Source organism: Neovison vison, chromosome 12 (assembly GCF_020171115.1).
Source record: "Neovison vison isolate M4711 chromosome 12, ASM_NN_V1, whole genome shotgun sequence".
NCBI lineage: Eukaryota > Metazoa > Chordata > Mammalia > Carnivora > Mustelidae > Neogale > Neogale vison.
In genome coordinates, this window is record NC_058102.1 from 38007334 (window position 1) to 38031688 (window position 24355).

The following is a 24355-nucleotide window of genomic DNA, read 5'->3' on the forward strand; positions in this document are numbered from 1 at the left end:
TCACAGCTGATTGAATTTCCATTGTTCATTGATTGTGCCATTTGTCAGGCAATCCATCCTTGCTTATGTAATTGCAGCATTCCTGTAGTTCACTCTGTTCTGTCCTGGAGGTTCAGCAGCATGAGAGACTGAGAAAATTAGATATGGCGCGGCATCAAGCTGCTGACCTTGAGAATATACAATAAGGCCCATCTTTTAAAACTGGGCTTTCTCGATAGAGGTTTTTCGGCGGGACTGTATTTCTAACAGTTCCTTCATTTTTCATGCTGACCATGTACCTTCTTAAAATATTTTTTGTATTTATAGGAAAATGACAATTTAAATTTCAAATATGCCTGTACTGTGTACGATATTATGAATAAATTCATTTCATTTAGAGTTTGTCAAAAGGGGACAAATTTTTCATCTTTAGGTAAGCCTCTCACTTTCAAACCAGAATTAAACATCATTTTAATAAACTCTGATAAATATGAAGGAAAATTCAAAGAATCTCAGTAAGTTAAAAAAATAAAAAGACTAAATTTCCCAAATAGTTTAATGTGGTTGACTGACGGATTGCCAAAGCACCAAAATTCATTAGGGAAATTAAATTACTTTCCAGTTACATAAAATTCACATTATAGTGTCCATATTTGTTTTCCTTGGAAACAAAGTCAAACTCACAGAAAAGTTGGAAATACAAGATAAAGAACTTTTTCCTCCTCTGAACCACTTACTTATACAATGCCTAATACCCCAAGAATAATTAAGTAAATCAATGACTATTATTTCATCCCTTTTCAATTGCCTCCTTATCTTCCCTGTAAACTCACAATGAAATGTGTAACGATCTAGAGAAATAGAACTGTGACAGTATATAACAAGAACATACAGACTGGCTGAGTAGCTCTGTATGTCATCGTTTAGACTTTTCCATGGAGTTTCCTCCAGGAACTTCTAGTACCGAAACAAAAGAAAGATAAGAAACCACACAAAGCTGCAAAAACAGGGAGACTTATTGATGAGGAATGGGTTTCAAAATAAGCAAAATTCCCTTCATTCCTATGTCACAGATTTCTTCACTTCTGCCTTTAAACATGGGTTTCTCCGAAAAGGGGTGGGAGGAAAAGTAAAGAGAGGGAGGAACGTATTTCATAGCTCAGGTGCATCTACATGCTGTCATTCTGTCTCCCCTTCCTGTCTCTCATTCCTCCATGGAATGTTCCTTCCACCATCTGCTCACTCTGTAATGCACTGCTCTTGGTCTCGCCTCTGTTCCTCCATTCACATCACATTATGAAAAGTCCCTGAGGATTTCTGAATCAAAATTGCTCTTTCACACCTCCGTTGCCTTAAAACATCTCTAGAGCCCTTAACCTCTACTGATGGTCCTTCTTTTATCTGTTCCCTTCTTTATACTCCAGGACACTGAAATATCCTGCTCTTCCTTCTCCTACTTCTTTGACCAAGGTCCCATCCACTCTTGCAAGGTATTTTTTTCCTACTTGTCTCCAAAGTTTAGTGTTTAGTATGTTCCTCTTCCTCCCTCTCCCTCCACCCCCACCTCCACTGAACATTCATCAGGCTTTAACTCTACATCTTTTCAACTTAGAGTCGAGTCTATAGTCGTACATCAAGCCCCCTCCAGGTTTCAGCCAATGAACTTTCATTTCACAATCAATTCCCCAACTTGGAGATCTGACTCACATTCTTGCCATTACCAAAACTTCCTTCCTTCCCTGAACCCCACTTTCAGGTGGTCACAATGTCGCATTTAGCCTGGAAATAGGAGTTACTCAGTTCTGGGCAAGTGCTGCCCATTGCTAGTGGATGTTCCACTTTTTTGTCAAAAGAAGACCAAAAATTGAATTGATACCAGAAATGTGGATTTTAGGTGAAATCTTCCCATGTTTAAATACCGAGAACTACTTAAATAAACAAAAACTCAACATCTGGCTCAAACAAAACCCACTTGTAGGCTTAGAGTCAGATTGTGACCTATAGCCCAAGAAGTGAAGACAAAACCTTTTGCTTCCTATTCCAAGATTTCTGAAACCATCCTGAAACTACCTTCTGAATTTGAGCGCAGCAGTGCCCCCCTTAACTGTGGTTTCACTCTGCTGTTTTCAGTTACCTGGGGTCAAACTCAGGCCCAACATTTGTTACAGTGTCTATGTCCTTCATCTCACTTGATCTTATCATGTAGGCATTTTATCACAAGAAAAAGAAAGATGAGTACAGTACAATAAAATATTTTGAGAGAAAGAGACCACATTTACATAATGTTTATTATGGTATATTATAATAGTTCTATTTAATGAGCTACTGTTAATTTCATACTGTACCTAGTTTATAAATTAAATTTTATAATAAGTATGTACATATAGAAAAAAACAGTATATGAGGGTTCAGTTCTATCCACAGTTTCAGGTATCCTCTGAGGTCTTTGACTGTATCCCCCATGGGTAAGGGAGACTACTGTACCAGTAACTCAAAATACCTTCTACAAGCCACCTCTCCTCCAATACATAAGCACACTTGATTTTTTCTAACCTCTATGCCTTTGTCATGTTTGCTCCCCACACAAAAATATTTTTCTTCTAAAGTCCTATCTTAAGATCCAGTTTGAATGTTACCATATCTTTGAAAACCTCCCAGGATCATATTTCAAAGAAATTAATACCCAGTATTGTGTGTCAAGCACAGCTCCAAGCATTTTACAAGTCCCTCCCATATAATCCTAAAAATTAATCCAAAAAAAAAATCCTGATACTATCCTGATATTCCCCATATAACCCTAAAAAAAATTCTGATGCTGTCATCATTCTCATTTTACAAATAAGGATATTGAAGCTTGCCCAAGGTCCGTGGCAGAACTGGGGTTGAACTCACACCCATTTCAAGTACAGAAAGAAAAGTAGTAAATTCATGTTCTGGTCATCCATGAATATATGGCATGTTATGTACCAGGAAAAAAATGTAAAATTCCATAACATGACTCTCAAGACCATTTACCATATGGCTCTCTTCTTCCATTTCTTTATAATTTTCCCTGTCATTCCCTAAACCCCAGCCACATTAGTTTTCTTTCAGTTTCTATAATCTACTGAGCTACTTCATACCTCACGGCCTTTGCATATGCTGTGCTCTTTGCCTGGAATGTTCCTCCCCACGTTTCATGTCTTATCTCTACTCACTGGGATCTCCGTATAAACATCATTTTCTCAAGACTCCTTCCACGATCCTTCTAGAGAAGACTATGTTACATCTACCACTAACCACTGTATTTCATAATATCTACTGTAATTCTAAATAAACAACTTTGTGATAATTTTTTTAATGTTGTCTCCTTTGCTGCTATGTGGTAGGTTCCTTCACTATCTCTTCCATCATTTTCTCTGTAGTATCCACACAATAAGTGAATGATTAATGTCTTTAACTCTTATGGAATATTTGAAGACTTACAGGAATTAAACAACTTTTATCTCATAGCTAGTAAGGAACTGAGATCTTGCATGTTGGAAAAACCTACACACTTTCTATTATAGAAAGGTTAACCAAGCTGAAATCATTTTCTAGTAATCCACATTTAGCTGGGAGCCTTTCCTTTTCAGCTTATAGTCACTGTTATTACATATTAAATTCTAAATCAAATAGTATATGAGAGTCTTATCATGGAATGTTGTTTAAATAAAAATAAGCAAAAATGGGTTGCAATGCTTTCAGAAAAGAATAAAGTGATGACCTACACAGAAGAGTCAACCACAAAGTATAACACAAAAGTGGACTGCCTAATCTTTACTTCAGAGAGTGGCAGCTGGATTTCAATTGCAGGCTAGGCAGCAGGATATCTAATGCAGGAGGAGAAAATAACCCAAACATCCATTTCCTTGTTCCAGGATTAGAGAAACTAATCGGAATTCTAATTGCTTCACCTTTGACTGCAGTTTTCTACTGAAGTTCCTAAAATAGACACTTTAGTACCCCCAAAAGCCAGATATCAAGAATGTGAATTAATCACCAAACTGTAACAAAAGGTGGTTCTTCCCAACTTCCTCGAGCACCTACATGTAACTGGGATTTATCTTTCAGAGATCTCAGAGATTACGGTACTCGAAATACATGTTACAGGGCTATTCACTTCGATGGAGAGTCCCTTAGTTTATCACCCTTAAGGATTTCTATTCCATGTTCACACTCCTGCATATGTAAATTGCTATGGGATAGTTAATTGCTATGGGATAGTTAGTTTATGCCACTGTGAAAACTCACATGCATTACTATTTATGTGTTGGAGCTTTTGATAGGTCTACAGATGCTGAGTGGAGTTTACTTTCAAGAAAAACAGACAAGATTATAAGGAAGACGGAGAAGTCAAAGGGCACCAGAGATCTTGATTCCAGGTAAGGCAGCTCCATCTAGGAGAAGAAAGCTGTAGCAACCTCTCCTCAGTTTACTGAAAGATTTGGCTGTCCACATCTCCATTACCCAGCTCCCAGTGACGCAGAAAATAAGCAAGCTCTTTCACATCAAATTATGCTTATATCCCCGTACCACCTCCCAAAGACATACAGAAGCAAAAATCATCGCATCTGCGTACTCTCTCTTACTTTACTAGCATTTTGTAAAACTTGTATGTCAGCTCTGCCCTAGATCCTAGGGATATAAAGAAAAAAAAAAGAGAGAGAGAGAGACATTCATCCTGCCCATGAATTTAGCTTTATAGATAACTGTTAACCCATGAGGAATATCTGCAAATATGTGTCCAACACAGTAATGGATTCTATTTTAAACTGAAAGTGCTTATTGAAGTTTAAGATTAGATATATGGTCTCCTACCTTCATTTTCCTGCCTAATTCTTCTCTGCCAACCAAAATTCTTAGTAAAATCCAATCACACTGCTAAAATAAATAAGGACACACAGACTTATCTTTATGCACCTTGATCTTTTGGGTTGCTATAAAGCAGGTATGGCCACGTGATTCCAAGAGTACAAAGATGAGGAGTTCATATGCAGTATTATCAAATGTCAGTTATTTAAGATGCATTGAATTTTTGAAAACATGAAGACCCTTTGGTAAAAATGTCATTAAAAACATTCAGAGCAGGGACGCCTGGGTGGCTCAGTGCGTTAAAGCCTCTGCCTTCGACTCAGGTCATGATTCCAGGGTCCTGGGATGGAGTCCCACATCGGGCTCTCTGCTCAGCTGGGAGCCTGCTTCCTCCTCTCTCTCTCTCTGCCTGCCTCTCTGCCTACTTGTGATCTCTGTCTGTCAAATAAATAAATAAAAATCTTTTTTAAAAAATTCAATGCAGACAATTTTAGAAAATTTAGGCAAGCAATTAGAGATTAAGAAGAAAAAAGAAAGAAAATCTCCAGGTTAAGAATGCATAGATGGCTCAGTAGGTTAAGTAGCTGCTTTTGGCTCAAGTCATGATCTCAGGGTCCTAGGATCCAGCGGCACATGGGCTCCCCGCTCAGCAGAGGAGTCTGCTTCTCCCACTCCCCCTGCCTGTCCCCACCACTTGTGCTGTCTCTACTTCTCACAAATAAACAAACAAATAAAATCTTTTAAAAAAAAATCTCCAGGTCTAAAATACCTATTTGATGAACCCTTGACTTCGACATTCTCTGCACTCACTCAGGCCCCTGTCAACCCCTACCAACCCTCTAGAAACTTCTGCTTTCCCTTCCGTTGTCACTGCCACTGTCTTATATATGGCCTTCATTTGTTTTTACTTGGACTATCCCCATGACTTCTTTCTTTCTTCTTTTTTTTTCCCCATGACTTCTTTTTTTTTTTTTTTAAGATTTTATTTATTTATTTGACAGACAGAGATCACAAGTAGACAGAGAGGCAGACAGAGAGAGAGGAGGAAGCAGGCTCCCTGTCAAGCAGAGAGCCCGATGTGGGGCTCGATCCCAGGATCCTGGGATCATGACCTGAGCCGAAAGCAGAGGCTTTAACCCACTGAGCCACCCAGGCACCCCCCTCCATGACTTCTTAATTAACTTCTCTTCACATGGTTTTGGGGGAGGGGGTGGTCACGTAAACCATTTTCAGTACGATACTTTATGACAGATATATAGACACACAACTTTGAGAATACACTCTTAGGAAAGACCATGATTTTTGTTTTGATCTAAGAAACACAAGGAGAGTTTTCTCCTCCTGAAATAATTATGGTATAAGAGTGCAAAGATAGCTAGCTACTCTTCCTCCGAAATTTTTAAAAAGTCTATTTCATCCAAGACATGGTCTTCTTTACCCATTTAAGTCCTCATACTAATACCACATTTATAAATGAGGACACTGAAGCAGAGAGATTAAGTAACTCAGCTGTGAACACACAGCCAGTAACTTGGAGATCCAGAACTCAGACCCAGTATTCTGGCTCCACAGACCATGCTCTTAGTCGTCATGAGTCATCATGACTTACATATATACATATATACACACACACATATGACATATACACACATCTGTGTGTATATGTCTATGTGTACTATATTGTCTACATATATACATATATATACACACATATGTATATATATAGACATATAGACATAGACATATAAATACACATGGTGCTTCGATCACTGTCAGGCATGTCAAAGAGGGTTAGTCAAACACTACAGAAAAAAATTAAACCAGAAGAGAAAAGGTGCGCAGATTCTAAAGGGAAAACTATGTAAATTGTTTCAAACAATGAAGGGGGGGGCATGATGACAATACAGAACAGGGTCTGGTTGGCTTGCCTTTCTCCATTTCAACAAGGAGACGTTTGTCAAATCCAAACCTGTCATTTCCCCAATCCCATTGCTGGGAATTTGGAAATCTGGGAAACCCCACTGCAGTGTTTCTCAAACTTTTACAGGAAATATCTCTCTCTAATGGCCAGCAGATGAGAGCAGCCACATTCCTACTAGGCACATAGCTGAACAAGCAGCCACAATTCCAGTTTTCATAGACTGTGTGCCTCACCCTTACTATTCTGACAAGTCTGGCATTTATTCTACAATGTATCTCTGTTTGGTTGTGATGTAAAAATAATGTTTATAGCTGCTTATAGTTGCAACTCTAGACCAAAAAAAAGAAAAAATCCTACCATGATTTCAGCACCACCTGGCTTATATGTGCATAATTCTGGAGTACCTCATATTATGTCTTCATATAAACAATAGGGCTATGGATCTAATCTAAGCTGGCTCATGAGCCCCCCTCCCACCTCTCTAGCCAACACAATAATTTGCAACCACAGTAACAGTCAAATTTTAGCCTGTTTTCCAATCCCTGGTCTTTAAAAATTAGATCCTTGTCCACCTTGAGAAGATACACCCCTCCTTCCAAACCCTAGTTAGGGGTGATTTTACTGAAGTCTTTCCTCATTTAAATCTCTTGCTCCCTGCAGTGTGTGGATACTTGGCAATACTTGCCTAGTTTATCCCACTGTTCCCATATGTCTCCGTGGCTGTCTCGCACACTGGACAGTGCTGTCCCTGGGGCCAGACCCTTGTTTTAGCCCTGTAACATGGTCAGTGCCAAGCAGAGCCCTGCCTGCCAGTAAATCTCTGGGCTATAGGAAACTGGGCTCATAATAAGTAACCCAACCCCTCAAGAGACGGCAAAAGAGTTGACTATAAAATTTAAATGAAACACAAATCGAAAGATCTGAGCACATCTCCAGTCCTGAATTTCTCTCGTAGCAGTGCCAGGTTCCCCGCGAAGGGGACGTCGGGCCCGGTGGCCCAAAAGTCGTGAGAGATCTGGCTTGGCGAAGGAGTCACTCACCAGCTCGTGGAAGGGGGGTATCTGTTCTCCAGCGTTTTGGTCCAGGGCTTGTACCAGCTGATCTGCTCGGCCGCTTTGCCCCAGAACCTCTCGGGGTCGGCCACCGACGCTGCGAAGTGGGTCTTGTACTCGCCGCCACCGCCGGCCGTCGACAGCGCTCGGCAGCCCCGACCCCCGAGAGCGCCCCGAGGGCCGGGGGCCACGTAAGCCCTGCGGGCCGCGCCGGCCCCCCGCGCCGCCGCGGACCCAGGCAGGGACCCCCCGAGTCCCCCGGCGCCGGTGACTTTGCGACACTGCAACCAAGACGGCTTCATCGCCGCCGGCCGGGCCCCCCCGGTCCCGGAGTGCACTCGGCAGACGACAGCTGGGGCGCTCCCGACTTCCCGAAGCCGGCGGGGAGCGTGCGGGAGGCGGGGGCAGCTCCGGAGCGGCGCGCCGGGCGCTGAAGTTTGGCCGGAGCACTAGAGCTGCCGGCAAAAGCCGACCTGGAGCGTCTGGGGAAGCAACAGGCTGGAGTCGGGGCTGGGGGGTGGGAGGCAGGGGCCGGGGTCACCACGGGAGAAACCCAGCTCCTGCGTGCGCCCCCAGCGCCGCAGCTCCCGCACGGAAAGCGCCCTGGAGCTGCAGAACCTCCTCCCTTCTCCCACACGCCAGCGGCCCCCGGGGGAGGCCGACGCACCCATCTCGTTTTCAACAAACAAGTTTTCAAACAAACAAGTTGTGCGCAGCTCCGGACTTAATCTGTGCAGAGCCAGCTGGTGGAGGCGTACCCTGCGGCGGAAACCAACACCCCGGGGCTCCGCGGCAAGGCCCCTGAAGTGCACGTTTCCTTTGTTTTTAAAACTCAGCTAAGTCCCTGGTTATTAAAAACGCCGGCGGCTCCAGGGCAAGGGCTGCTCCAGGATTTCCCGGCAGCTGAGAGGGTAGGAGGAGTGGAGAAAGGTTGCGCTGAAGTGGGTAGTAGTTAGAGGGAGTGATTGACCGGCCACTGGGGAAGGCAAGTCCCTTAGGATCCGGATTCACCGGCTGCCAGGTTTGCCCCAAGGGACTTGTTGCATTTCTTCCCTTCCAGTTTGCCTCTTTGGGGTTTCTGTGGGCCTTTTTTTTATGAGGGGAGGGAGCCAAAAGGAGGAGCTAAGTTAAGGTAAAGTGAATCAAACAACAGAGGAAGAGGAAGCTGGGGAAAATTAAAAGAGAAAGACAGTGTAAATTACTATCTGGGTCTAACATTCCTAAAAGCTCCTTCACAGTTTTTTTACACCCAAGTGAAATTCAGATGCAATCCTGTTTGCCTTAACATTTGCGGTTTTAAATGTAAAGATGTGTATTCCCAGGTCTGAGGTGAGAAATAGTGGAATGCCCCGGACCCTAGGAAGGATTGTAAACTTGAGAAGCTGTAATCAGACCACTCTGCAGGAAAAGGATAATGTGGAGATAAAGGTTAAACAAAACAGAGATAAATCTAACGCAAACAAAGAGAATTTAAATAACCACCTCAGTTATTCCCTGTCAACTAGGAAACAAGGCGCTAGACTTCTTCCTGCCACCTGCAGCCTCCTTTATTTCTTCTGAAGGCTTCAGATCAAAGTAGCAAAAGACCTTCACTACTACTTGAACTCAGAGATAAAGCCCTTTAAACTCCTAGCCCTCTCCTTTCCTCTGCCCAGTTGCTTCCTGGTGCTTAAGATCCCCTGACTCCAAATTATCCCCTATTGTATTACAGTGATGCCCACTCCAGGCATTTGTGTAAAAATGTGTGAGTACCTACCCTGCAAGATGTGGTTGCTGGGGGAGATTTGAAGGAAAGAAGCAGACAGTCAGGGGGGTACCTACTCTGTATATTTGTGGTGCTCCCCTTTCAAATTACGTTAGTTCCTGTAATTCTCAAAGAAGTACTAGGAAGTGGGAACTATAATCCCCATGTTTACAAATGGAACAGCAAAATAGGTTAACTTGCTGGAGGTCACACAGCTACCAAGCAGAACACAATTCGGACCTCATTGATACTCTGAGCTTGGGAGCCCCCTGCACCTTTAAGGACCTTCGTGCCAATGATACTGATCAGAGTAAGAAACAAGGAAGGACAGAAGGAAGGGCGAGAGGGAAGGAAGAAGGAAGATGGATTTTAGACTTCCAGTAACATATGACAAATTGAATACCCACATCCATGCCTAGGACCCCGCTGAAAGAGAATCGAAGAGTAACAGTGATAGAGGTGGGGAAAAGCCTCAAGGACAAAGAGAATAGGAGAAAAGAAACCAAATGACAGAATGGAATGAAGATGGATTCATGGTTTTATGATTTACAGGGTCACTTGGGGGGTGGGGAGAAAGGGTCCTGAATTTAATTTCATTTGGTAGAGAAAAGGGATTTCCTCTTCAGAAACCTGGACTGTGTCAGGATTTTGAGGCCCTGGTTTCCTCTGAAGGTTTAGAATGAAGGTTAAGGGCTTAAAAACAAACGCATTAATTAAAAGATTGTGTGAGACAAAGTTAGACACCACCCCCCTCCCCCCGCATTGCTTGGGCGAAACCATTTTCTCTGGACCTGACTGTATGCCGTCTTATTTTAAGTAATTGACAAAACAGATTGTTAATGTAAGTTCCAAATCAGAAATGAGTGAAGACACAGTTGAAGCAAAAGCCAGTAGAGTGGACGGGTAGGACAAGGATCACCAATGAGACTAGAAATTTTTCATGGAGCTTAGTACAGAAGTGCAAAATAATGGCAAATCTAGGCCAGAGTTTGAGGGTGCACCATTGGCCTTTAAATTAAGACACTCAAAGCCTGTTGACTGGCCACGAGCTTAAGATCATTAGACACTGAGTCTCCATTTGCATCCTAGTACTGCCACTTACTAGGTAGAAATTAGGAAAATTTATTAACTCTCCTACACTGTAATATCAGTATCTGTATTCTGAGGCTCCTAATCCTTACCTCACATGATTGTTGTGAGATTTAAGTATGTATACATTGATTAGCATCAAGGCAGTAGCAAACCAAGCTAATTTAGGACTGCAACAAAGCGTAGGAACAACCCACCAAGCCTGAAAGACAACCTCAAAAACCTCCAACTTCATTAACATACCTAAAAGTTTACAACCAGAAAATTTTGAAAGAAATTATTTTAATTTAAATATGCATGTACTTTCTATACTGCTTCAAAAAATAAAACTGTACCGTTAATTAAATTGGGGACAGGGTAATTGCAATCTTTTCAACGTTTGCATCTCTAAAATTCTGACTTTTAATGAAAAATACTTATTTTCTTGTGTACCAATAAACTGTATATAGTTTTTTCTTTTTCTCATTTATTTTATTTTATTTTTCATCCTAACAGGTGTACCCTTTAATCCCCAACCCCCATTTTCCCCATCTACTCATCCATCTTCCTTTGGTAGCCATCAGTTTGTTCTCTATCGTTGAGAGTCTATTTCTTGATTTGTCTTTCTCTTTCTCTTTGCTCATCTGTTTTGTCTCTTAAATTCCGTATGTGAGTGAGATTATATGGATGTGTCTTTCTCTAACTGACTTGCTTCGCTCAAGATTATACTCTCTCTCTCTACATGTTGTTGCAAATGGAAAGGTTTCATTCCCTTTTTATGGCTGAGCAATATTCCATTGTGTATATATAACATGTCTTCTCTATCCATTTATCTTTTGATGGATACTTGGGCTGCTTTCATAGTTTGGCTGTTATAAATAATGTAATATTATAAGTTATAATATTATAAATAATGCTGCAATAATCATGGGGTGCATATATCCTTTCAAATTAGTATTTTTATATTCTTAGGGTAAATACCCACTAGTGTGATTACTGGGTCATAGGGTAGTTCTATGTTTAACTTTTTTGAGGAAACTCCCTCCTGTCTTCCACAAGGCTGTACCAATTTGCATTCCCATGAACAGTGCAAGAGGATTCCTTTTTCTCCACATCGTCCCTAACACTTGTTGTTTTTGTGGTTTTTATTTTAACCATTCTGACGGGTATGAGGTGAACATATTTCAACATCATAAAGAAAGATCTCATATGAGAAACACACAGCCAACATCATACTTAATGATGAAAAACTAAGAGCTTTTCCCCTAAGATCAAGAACAAGATAAGGAAGTCCACTCTCATTGTTTTTATTCTGCATCTATTAAAATGATCATATGGTTTTTATCCTTTCTCTTATTGATGTGACATATCACACTGATTGCTTTGCAAGTATTAAACCACCCTTGCATCCTAGGAATAAATCTCATATACCTGTGGTATATGATTTTTTAAAATATATATTGTAGGATTTGATTTGCTAATATTTTATTGAGGATTTTCCCATACATATTCATGAGAGATAGTGACCTATAGTTCTCTCTCTCTCTCTCTCTCTTTTTTTTTTTTTTGGTAGTGTCTTATCTACTTTTGGTATCAGGATAATGTTGGCCTCATAGAATGACTTTGGCAATTTTCCTTTCTCTTGCATTTTTTGGAATAGTTTAAGAAAAATGGGTATTAACTCTTCTTTAAATGTTTGGTGGAATTCACCTGAAGTCATCTGGTCCTGAACTTTTGTTTGTTGGGATTTTTTTTTATTATTGATTCAAGTTCATTCCTAGTAATTGGTCTGTTCAAAGTTTCTATTTTTTTCTGCTTTAGTTTTGGTAGGTTACATGTTCCTAGGAATTCATTCATCTCTTCCTAGTTGTCCAAATTGTTGACATATAGGATTTTTTTTTAAGATTTTATTTATTTATTTGACAGACAGAGATCACAAGTAAGCAGAGAGGCAGGCAGGGGTGGGGGGAAGCAGGCTCCTGCTGAGCAGAGAGCCCAATGCAGGGCTCAATCCTAGGACCCTGAGATCATGACCTGAGCTGAAGGCAGAGGCTTAACCCACTGAGCCACCCATATGAGGTACCTGACATATAGGTTTTCATGGTATTTTGTACAATTGTTTGTATTTTTGTGTGCTGGTTGATATTTGTCCCTTTCATACACAATTTTATTTGGCTTCTCTCTCGCTCGCTCGCTCGCTCTCTCTTCCTTTTGAGTCTTGCTAAAGGTTCATACAATTTTTTGATCTTTTCAAAGAACCAGTTCCTGGTTTCATTAATTGGTTCTATTACTTTTTTAGTTTCTGCATCATTTATTTCTGCTCTAATATTCATTATTTCTTTCCTTTTACTGGGTTTGGGTTTTATTTGTTCTTCTTTTTCTAGCTTCTTTAGGTGTAAGGTTAGGTTATTTATTTGAGATTTTTCTTGCTTCTTGAGGTAGGACTGCATTTCTATAAACATCCTTCTTAGAGTTGCTTTTTCTGGATCCCAAAGATTTTGAACCATTATGTTTTTACTTTCATTCATTTTCAAACTGGACAGCAACATACAAAGAAATGAAACTGGAACACTTTTTTATGCCAATAAGAAATACAAATTCAAAATGGATTAAAGACCTAAATGTGAGACCTGAAGCTCATATGAATTCTAGAATAGTACACAGGCAGTAATCTCTTTGACACTGGCTGTAGCAGCTTCCTTCTAGATGTCTCTTGAGGCAAGGAAAGCAAAACAAAAATAAACTATTGGGATACATCAAAATAAAAAATTTCTGCACAACAAAGGAACAATCAACAACACTAAAAGGCAACCCACAGAATGGGAGAAGACATTTGCAAATGACAAATCTGACAAAAGGTTGGTGTCCAACATATATAAAGAGCTGATACAACTCAACAGGCCAAAAAATGAATAATCCAATTTAAAAATGGACAGAAGACACGAACAGAAACTTTTCTAAAGAAGACATAAAATGGCCACTCACATGAAAAGATACTCAACATAACTTATTATCAGGGAAACGTAAATCAAAACTACAATGAGATATTATCTCACTGCTGTCAGAATGACTAGAATCAACACAAGAAGCAACAGGTGTTGGCAAGGAAATGGAGAAAGGGGAACCCTCTTGCACGGTTAGTGGAAACACAACCACTGCGGAAAACAGTGGGCAGGTTCCCCAAAAAGTAAAAAATAGGACTACTCCATGATCCAGCAATTGCACTACTAGATATTTACCCAAAATATACCCAAAGAATATTTAGATATTTACCCAAAATATACCCAAAGAATACAAAAATACTAATATGAAGAGATACATACTCCAATGTTACAGCAATGTCATCCACAAGAGCCAAATTATGGAAACAGCCCAAGCAAGCATCTATCAATTGATGAATGGGTAAAGAAGATGTAGTAAATACATACAATGGATACAGTAGATTATTACTCAACCATTAAAAAGAATGAAATCTTGGGGCACCTGGGTGACTCAGTCGTTAAGCATCTGCCTTCAGCTCAGGTCATGATCCCAGGGTCCTGGGATTGAGCCCTACATCAGGCTCCCTGCTCTACGGGAAGCCTGCTTCTCCCATTCCCACTCCTCCTGCTTGTGTTCCCTCTCTCGCTGTGTCTCTCTCTGTCAAATAAATAGTTAAATAAAATAAAATGTCAAATAAATAGTTAAATAAAATAAATAAAAATAAAAAGAATGAAATCTTGCTACTTGCAACTACATGGATGAAGCTAGATAGGATAATGCTAATCAAAATAAGTCAGTCAGAGAAAGACAAATACGATATGATCTCGCCCATATGTGGAATTTAAGAAACAAAATGAAAGAGCAAAGGGAAACAAGAAAAAGAGAGAGAGGCAAGCCAAGAAAGAGACTCTTAAATATGGAGAACAAACTGATGGCTACCAGAAGGGAGGCAAACAGGGGAGTGGGCTAGATGTGTGACGGGGATTAAGGAGGGCACTTGCTGTGATGAGCACAGGGTGACGTATGGAAGTTGAAACACTATATTGTACACCTGAAACTAATATTACACTGCATGTTAATTAACTGTAATTTAAATTAAAACTTTTAAAAATTGCCTCTCATATAATGCATTTGTGATGGCAAATCCAATACAAATCATTAATATTTAATTTAGTTCACTAAAATCCTTGAGAGATCATTTTTAAATTCTTCAATACAGACCATTCCTAAGAAATTACCCTGTTTCTGATTCATATTCCACTACTAAAGCCACTCTATGGTACTCAAATATTTGTAATAAAACCTTGAATATATGAGAAATTATCTTACTGTCAGGGAATAAATGATGAAAAGGAAAAGAAATATCCTTTAAACTAATATTTTTTCATAAAATGTAGTCAATTACCTAACATTATTTTAGGCTGTCATTTTTTCCCCTCTTTTTGTGAATGTGCTTGTGCAGGGGGGTATGAAATTAAAATAGGAAATGAAACTTAAAGTCAGTTTACCACAACAAGAGCTGTTTCTATGTAACCAGGAGGTGAGCAAAAATTTTTCGTTTCCACAATAACACAAGGATCGCAACTGAAGCACTATTTTAAAATTAGAGGAACTATAGGGACAAATTAATGACTTACTTGAGGTAGATCATGAAATCAGATGTCTCATTTATTTATTGGAAGCAGTGTAGGTAAAAAAAAAAACTAAAAAACATGAAATATGTGTGAGATATGTGGACACCCTTTTCCAACCATTATTCTGAATGATGAGATGTGTAGATGACTCTTGTGGTACATTCCTATGTTGTTGTTGACACAACTTTCTGTTTTTAGAGTAAAACAAATATTTATGGCTTGCTTAGGACATTTGTTTTAAAAGATGTTTTTGTAAATTTTATTAAGAGCTCTAGAGTACATTTTAAAAATTTTTTTTCCAATTTATTTATTTTCAGAAAAACAGTATTCATTATTTTTTTCACCACACCCAGTGCTCCATGCAAGCTGTGCCCTCTAAAATACCCACCACCTGGTACCCCAACCTCCCACCCCCCCCGCCACTTCAAACCCCTCAGATTGTTTTTCAGAGTCCATAGTCTCTCATGGTTCATCTCCCCTTCCAATTTACCCAAAATACATTTTAAAATTTTCAGTGAAGATGTTTTATGTATACAAAGTATTTTGGTTAACATGTCTTTGTTACTTGCTTACACTTGCGTTTTTGTTTAAGACTCTGATATCTTGATATGAATATAAAATTCATTTCTGTATATACTTATAATATATGGATATAGTGCTCATAGTTTATAACATTTTATTATTTATTCCCATTGAAATTTGTATCAGCTCAGTAGAAACCAATGTATCACATTTGAAGGAGCAACAAAACTTACTTTTTAAAAAATCTTATCTTTTTCCTTTTTTTGGTTGGTTGTTTTCTAGCTACAAACTTCAGATACTATTACTGGGCTCTGCCAGACATTTGGGCTGAACAGACTAGAGGAGCCTTCTTTGTATCTGCTTAAGAGCTATGACAACACCAGGAGGCGGGACAAAGGTTTAGGTTATTTGAAAAACCATCACACTTGCCAAACTAAGTTTAAATCTGTGTGTGTGTAAATTGGCTGATTTCTGCTTTCTTCTTCTTTAACATCTCTGAAGGCTATTTCTTCAATGCTTTTGCAGTGAGCTAATGTAATAGTCTGCTAGCCCAATGTCCTTTCTCCAGGCACATTTAGCTCCTATCACTCAGCAAACCCAAGTATTTGCTGAGAACCTCTCATCATGCTCAGCAGGAGTCCAGGAACACAAAGAATTATTTATAATGACCAATAATTCATTTCTCTTCTCAGGTAGCTCCCAGTCTAGCCAGGAGGAAAACAAGTCAACAAACGCCAATTCTAGTTTGTTACTCCCTTTAGAAGTAGGTGAAAAAGCAATAGTGGAGGACTCAAGAAGGGAATGGGAAACTCTGGGTTCACAGCAAAAAACAGTCTTTCTAAAACATAATTTAATTTTTTCACTCTCTTACCTTAAATCTGTGAGTATCTTGCCACTGCCTATAGGGAGAAGCTCAAAGCCCTTAGCACAGACCTGTGATTTTTCCTTTGGTAACTATACTGCTCCCCAGACGGCATTCGGAAGTGAGTAGTGTATTCTTATCTATCGGCAACTAATAAATTATCCCTTAACTTAGCAACTGAAAACAGCAAATATTGATTATATCATTTGAGATTCTATGGATCAGGAATTAGAATGGCTTAGCCGGCTAGTTCTGGTTCTAATGAAGTCAGGGTGGTTGGTCAGAACTATAGTCATCTGAATGTCGAAGAGGATCTGGTCCATGCTCACTCGTGGCAGATGGCTTCAGTTCATTGGGCTGTTTTGAGGGCATGACTGCTGCCTTTCCCCAGATGAGTGGTTTCTTTGTGTGTGTGTGTGTGTGTGTGTGTGTGAGAGAGAGAGAGAGAGAGACAGACAGACAGACAGACAGAAACAAAGAGGGACAGAGAGATACCAAGAGAGACTTCACAATCCTTTATGACCCAATCTCAAGAAAGGCAATTTATCAGCTCTGCTTTCACACTATCAGGCACACAGACAAACTGTGGTGCAAAGTGGGAGCAACCTACCAAAGGGTGTGAACAGCAAGAGTCTGGATGAGTGGGGATCACCTTGGAGGCTGGGACCACCTTGGAGGCTGGCTACCAAAAGTAAGGATACTTTTGGTTTTTCATAATGACTGGAGATAGCTACGAACATGGGCAAGACCGTTTCTTGTACAAGAAAGTATTGTATCCAAACTGTCAACCGTGTTGCCAAATAGCTCTTCTACACTTTGCATACACTATATTCTCTTTGCATACACTATTTGCATACACTATATTCTTCTTCTATTTGCATACACTATATTCTCTTTGCATACACTCTATTCTCCCTTATGTGCACACCTGGCCCTATCCATACCTGGTTTCTGGCAATTCTCTGAAAAATACTATTTCTTCTGATCTCCAAACAACTTCCTTCTGACTACAGTGCCTTCTTCAGTTGGGCAACCTTTCAAACTCCCTCTTTACCATTTAGTATAAACCCCTTCATCTCTTGGATGCATTCCCTGATCACATTAAGCAATGATCCCTTGTTTTGCTCTGCCCTGTCTATGTATTTGTTATAGAACTTATTACACTGCTGTAATTACCTTTACCAACTCTTCTCCTCTAGAAGACGATGAGCCCCAATCAGAGTATGTTGTATAATCTTAGCTTAACCTCACTATCCCCATACTTTACGGTGTCCTAGCACAAAGAAGTACTTCTTATAACTTTTTGAAGGGATGACCCACTTAGTGATGTGTTGTTTGTGTTTGTGTTTGTCTATGTGTGTACATCATGGTGCCACTTAAGAGAGAATGGCAGAACATAGAAGCTTGAGAACAACTGATGTGCTCTGCTCAACCCAGATTCTGCTTTGTCCCATTGGTGTCTTGCTGAAGTACAAATTTACCTTCATATTTCATAATATATATATATTTTTAAAATTTTTTAAAGATTTTTATTTATTTATTTGAGAGAGAGACAGTGAGAGAGAGCATGAGCGAGGAGAAGGTCAGAGGGAGAAGCAGATGTGGAGCTGGGAGCCATGGAGCTGGGAGCCAGATGTGGGAAGCTCGGAATCATGATCTGAGCCGAAGGCAGTCGTCCAACCAACTGAGCCACCGAGGCGTCCCTTCATAATATATTTTTTTAAATAAACATTTTATATCATTGAAAAAAGGATAACTGAAATTTGTATTTTTGTAGATCATGTTTGTTACTTTTAGGGGACATGACCTGATTAATATGCTTATCTTTCAAACAATGTTCATATTAAACAGTTTAGGATTCCATACAAATCAGGAAAGAATAATCCTGCCTCAGTGCATTTAATGATGTTTAACCACTAAGCTCCAAAAGTGAATGCAAGTTCTACGTTATAGCCACTAGAATTTATTAAACTGGATCTGCAATAATAGGTTAAAAAGCTACTGTACTAAAAGAGATAGTACAAATAAGAATTGGGCTAAGATACAAGCAACAGGAATCAGAAGCTATGAAAACTAATGCTTCCTATTCTAAACAAGTTGGTACAATAGCCAAATGCATTGACCCAAGGAGTAGCTTATTAACCAATGCACCTGTGCTATCTAGGAATAATTTAGGAGTCTTCTAGGCCTTTTTTGCTTCTAGTGTTTGATCCCAGAATTATCTGTTTTTGTGTACTCCTATTTATGAAAGATTCAGCTTACCGGTCCTGACCGTGCCTTGACTGACCTCCACCGAATCTTCCAGATCTTGAGAGGCTTCCTGGACTTTCACCTGCTTCCAAATTCCTCTGATGCTCTTGGAAATATGGCTAGTTCAATGTACACTCATTCATTCAGGTAACATTCTTAGCAAAGAGCTATTGTTCCATGTCAACTCTGTGTCAGGCATATGTGAATAGTAGAGACCAAAAAGAAATACTCCATGTGCTAGATCTCATGATGTTTACTTTCTAGTGGCCAGATATAGGAAATGATAATCTAGTACATAATACTACAATAAATAAATATTTTAGATAAGGATGTGGGCCATGGTAAAAATAAGACAAAGTAAAAGATGAGAAAGCGACTTCCATTAGGAGGTGATAATTTAAACTAAGTCTTGAATTATAGGAAAAAATTGACATGTGAATATCTGGGGAAAGAGTACTCTAAATGGGGAGACAAAGGGACCAACAAGTGTAGGGTTTCCGTGGTTGGGACAAGCTTGGTGTATAAGGGAGTCAGAAAGTTAACAAGTGATTTTGGAGCACGTCAAAAGGTTGAGAGATGCAGTCTGAAGACAGGAGAAGCTAGATCATGAAGGACATTATAGACTATGGAAAGGAGCCTAGATTTTATTTTAAATTCAGTTGAGAGCCATTGGATGAATTTCAAAAACAGAAGTGATGTTTTGACCTTCCTATTCTGGTAACATAATCATGAGCCCCTGAATCTACCTCTGTGACCAAAGGTCTTCAAAGCATCCAACCATAGAGGAGGCGTGGGTGTGCTGACGGTATATTGTTTCTTCTGTTGACCATGTTTGCACATCATGGAGCTTCAGCACCGGGTCCCATCTTCACTCAAGTTCAGGAAATCCTTTCTCCTAGATGTTACAGTCACTTTTACCTTTTGGTAAGACAGGCACTTAATTCTTCAGTCATTCTCTGCCTTTTTAACTCCCTTATCAGGTCCATATTAGAGAGCTATAAGGAAACTGCCCAAACTTCTCCCCCACCAAAGCAAACAAATAAACAAACCCTCACAATTTAACATCTTCAACCCCATTCTGAGTTTCTTAATCCTAAGAATAGTTAAGTGGATTAGGTCTTTAAAAAATATAATTTTAACACAGCCAAATAGTTGATGCCAAATATTCTTTACTTACTCTGTATCATACTATTATTCACTGTTTTACTAACTGGAGTACATTCCATGGCTATTCAAGGCACAGGACATTCAAACTGCTTAAGAAAATGGTTTTTGTTGTTGTTTTAGTTTCTTTGCTTGTTTTGAGAGAGAGAGAGAGAGAGAGAGAGAGAGAGCGCAAGCAGGAGTAGTGGGGGGAAGGGTGGAGGGAAAAGGAAAGAGAGAATCTTAAGCAGGCTCCATGCCCAGAGCGGAGCCCAATCTGGGGGCTTGATCTCACAGCCCTGAGATCACGACCTGAACTAAAAATCAAGAGTTGGACGTTTAACCGGCTAAGCCACCCAGGTGCCCAGGAAAGTTCTTAACCTACTAACCTTAGATTAAAGATCAGTTACTTTAAGATATTTCTTACCCGTTTCCTCAAAAATTGTCCTCCTCAATATTATCAAGACCATGCTTTTTTCATGTTAAGTTTTCTGTAATGGAAAAACATTAAAAAAAAAAGAAAGAAAAAGCCACCTTGTGTAAACATGTAGAGCAGAAGGACACCTGGGTGGCTCAGTTCATGATCTCAAAGGCCCGCCCTAGGATTGAGCCCCACACTGGGCTCCCTGCTCAACAGGGAGTCTGCTTCTCCCTCTGCTCCTCACCCCACTCATGCTCTCTCTCTCCCATTCTCTCTGTCTCTCTTTCTCAAATAAATACATAAAATCCTAGGGAAAAAAAAGTCTTAAAAAAAAAAAAAAGAGAGAGAACAAATATAGCACGAGTTCAGTTATGTGGATGCCCCCTTTATATTTTGTCTTCCTGGGATTAGATGTTTTAAGAACTTAACAAAATCTTTACTTCTGCCTTTGAGCAATACTGTCTTAAGTAACTCTTAGACCACAATTAATATTTGAATTAAAAATTTAGAGTAAAAATACAGAAAGTTTCCTTAAACATGAACACTTACGCTTTCAGGATTAGATAAACAGTAACAGAAAAGTAACTAACTTGGACCTCTATATGCTTCTTAATTATCTACCATATGTGTAATGCTTATTGATTTTGACAGTGCTACATAAAGCAGCTACCTGAAGCAACACTCTCTAAGACTCTATATATAAAGAAAATAAATTTGAGCCTCAACACTGTAAATGCATTTGTGGTAATTTAAAAAATCTAAGCTGTTAAAAATTATGTTGTAATTAAGATATGTAACCAAATTCTTAAGTTTCGACGAAAGTCAAAACAACAGAGCAAAGACTTTTACAGTAAAAAATAAATATATCCTAGGGATTTGGTTATGTTTATATAATGGAATGATAATCAAATTTTATTTGTTGCTATAATCTTAAAGTTGACTTGTTTCTCCACAAATATTATTAGAAAATAACATTGGACTGATTTGCTGCAGTATAATTGTAAATTAACTCAAAATAGACAATGATGTGAATGTGCAACTGAACTGTTATAATTTCACTTTTGGTAATCATCACATGCCTTTCCTAATGCCCATCAGCTTGTTACCCCATCCCCCTTCCAGTAACCCTCAGTTTGTTCCCTATAGTTAAGAGGTTCTTATGGTTTGCCTCGCGCTTTGTTTTTATCTCATTTTATTTTCCTTCCCTTTTCCTATGTCCACCTGTTTTGTTTCTTAAATTCCACATATGAGTGAAATCATGTTATTTGTCTTTCTATGACTGGCTTATTTTGCTTAGCATAATACCTTAAACTTAATCAGCTTAGGTTAGAAAAATGACAGTCAGTAAGCTTGCAAAGGAAAGACTCAACCCACTTCTATTCTCTTTGGAGATAGAACATAGGTCTAAAAAAAAAAAAAACCATTAAAAACTGACAATGATTCAATTGTCACACAGTCAAAACAGATTTATTAAAAATTAAAGAGCACAACTATTTAAATTCTACCTTGAACTTACCTGTAACCACCCCCTTTATTAAAAACAACAACAACAACGAAGTGGACTTCTATCCTTTCTATAGAGGTAAATTAATAAAATCTGAGGTGTACAATTTGAAATGTATCTGTTCAAAATATATGAGTAGCTAACAGTCATCCAAAGGAGAGAAAAAGGGAGAAAGGGAACTTAAGAATGCATTAAAATTGTTTGTTTTTTTTCCACTCTCCACAATAACTTTTGATGTGGGCGAAACAAGCGGTAAGTTCCAGGCCATCAAAAATAAAGGAGTAATTATCATTGGGGGGACCAGAGAGAAATTATCATGATATAGAGGTTAAGAGCTCAGGCTCCTGAGTCAGACAGTCCTTGGTTTCAGTCCAAGCTGTACGATTTGAGGCAAGTCTCTTATTTCAAAACTGAGTTGCCTCCTGTGTAAAATGAGACTAGTACTGGGAAACGTAAGTGAGATAATGCACAGGAAGTACTTGGTACAATACTTCATTCATTGTTGACACCAAACAATGGCTATTTCCTTTCATGCTTTTCACATGAATTTCTTAGGTACCAGGTACATGGAAGGCATCCTGTTGGGTAATAGGAATACGACAGGAGCGAGATTCTTACTATGGAACTTAATAAGAAGGAGAGAAGATTAAATATTTCATTATAAGAAAGTGCTGTGGGAATGTAGGAGCCCACGACCATTGTTGAAGAGAGTGGGACAAGAGGTAAACCAGAGAAGGCTGCTTGGAGGAGATTATTTTTAAGCTCAGAAAGGTGGGAATAGATGGGTTGAACAAGAAACAAAGTAAAAAAAGTTTTCAAGACAAAAAAAGCAGTGTATGCAAATAGCTTTTTTTTTTTTTTCTTCTTCAGAGATTCTGATGGGTATACACTTTTCTCATCTTCATCTCTAGTTATTTTCATTTACTGGGACCTCTGTCTAGAACACTTTCCTTCCTCTTTGCATGCTCCCTGCCCCATTCCACCTCACCATACATAGTGGTTACTAATGATTAAGTAAAGACGTTGTCTGGACTTACAAGGTCATATTGTCACAAGGTCATATTAGCCACATAGGGTAATATGAAATTTATCTTCAGGGCCACAAGAGGTCATCGAAGGTTTTAAATGTGTGTGTGTGTGTGTGTGTGTGTGTGTGCACGTGCACATATGTGTGAGACAATGCTGTTTCCTGAAAGGTAATATTCTTCCTTGTACTTCACTTAGCATCAACTTACCTTGAGAAAAGGAGAAATGAATCTTCCTGGATGCTGGGAAATAAAAACACAGATGGAATGGTCTGGAAGCTGAACATTATAGCATTAACTGAAGTTTTAGATAGCCCTATAGTCAGCATGAGAACAGTATCTGCTCTGATACTATACTAACATGTGCAACAAGAAGAGAAACCGAACCCAGCAGAATAAAAGGTTTAAATGTTCAGAATGTGCAGCCCCAAAGATACAGTGACAGCTGTGGTGACAATGGAAGTATGACTGGATATTGGGAAAACTCACAAGAGGTCTTTACGCCACATTATGGTACAAGAAATGGTCCATGTGGGCCAGAGACAGAAGAGAAATTGGGAAAAGAATTCGATTTGCTTATTGCACTCCAAATAAACCCCAAGTTCCTCAACTTAATTTAGAAGGCCCTCCAATGTTTTTCCCATCTATACCTCCCTTTCTGCATCTCGTACCATATCCTCAAGTCACCACTGGACTTTTGATTTCTTTATGGCTGTTTCTCACCCCCTCTGCTTATAGACACAGTTGCATTTTAGTAGATCATTCTGTTCTTATTCACTTGCTTAATTTCTCGCCAGCCTTTGGATCTGTTCTTATATGTCCTTTCTTCCAGAAAGGTTTCTAAGTACAGTAGCTGCCTCTTGTTATGTTCTTCCCCTGTTAGAGCACTTCCTGTACTTCACGGAGGGCCCCAATGAGGGTAAGGAGCTAATATACAGAGGAATCATGGACTCTATGATCTCACTAGTACACAGTGGGTGTTTAATAAGTGTGTGTTGGAAACTGTAACTGACTTGTCAGTTGACTTAATGAATGGATAAATAAATAAGACAAAACAAGATCAAAACAAAAAACCATAAGAACACCCATAAAAGAAAGAAGGGAGGGCAGGGCACTGTGTTGATGCTTTACGCATAATGTTTATAGTTTACTGCTTGGGGCACCCGGGTGGTTCAGTCAGTTAAGGTATAGGCTACAGCTCAGGTTATGATCTCCGGGTCCTGGGATCAAGTCCCACACCTGGATCCCTGCTCAGTGGGGTGTCTGCTTCTCCCTTTCCCTCTGCCTCTTCCCCCTGCATCAGGTTCCCCTGCTCAATGGGAAGTCTACTTGTCCCTCTTCCTCTCTGACCCTTCCCCACCCCTGCTCATGTTCTACTCCTTTCTCTCTCCCAAATAAATAAAATCTTTTTTTAA

The 24355-nt window shown here is 39.4% G+C and overlaps 1 protein-coding gene across 1 annotated transcript in view; it reads right to left on the bottom strand.

Moving 5' to 3' along the window:
* The window catches only part of ACSS3 (acyl-CoA synthetase short chain family member 3), a 158399-nt gene extending 150232 nt beyond the window's left edge, over positions 1-8167 (bottom strand). The window contains exon 1 of the mRNA XM_044229251.1: positions 7774-8167. Within this exon, the coding sequence (XP_044085186.1) occupies positions 7774-8087 (314 nt within the window). The 5' untranslated portion in view covers positions 8088-8167. The remainder of the gene's footprint in view (positions 1-7773) is intronic.
* Positions 8168-24355: the final 16188 nt, after the last annotated feature.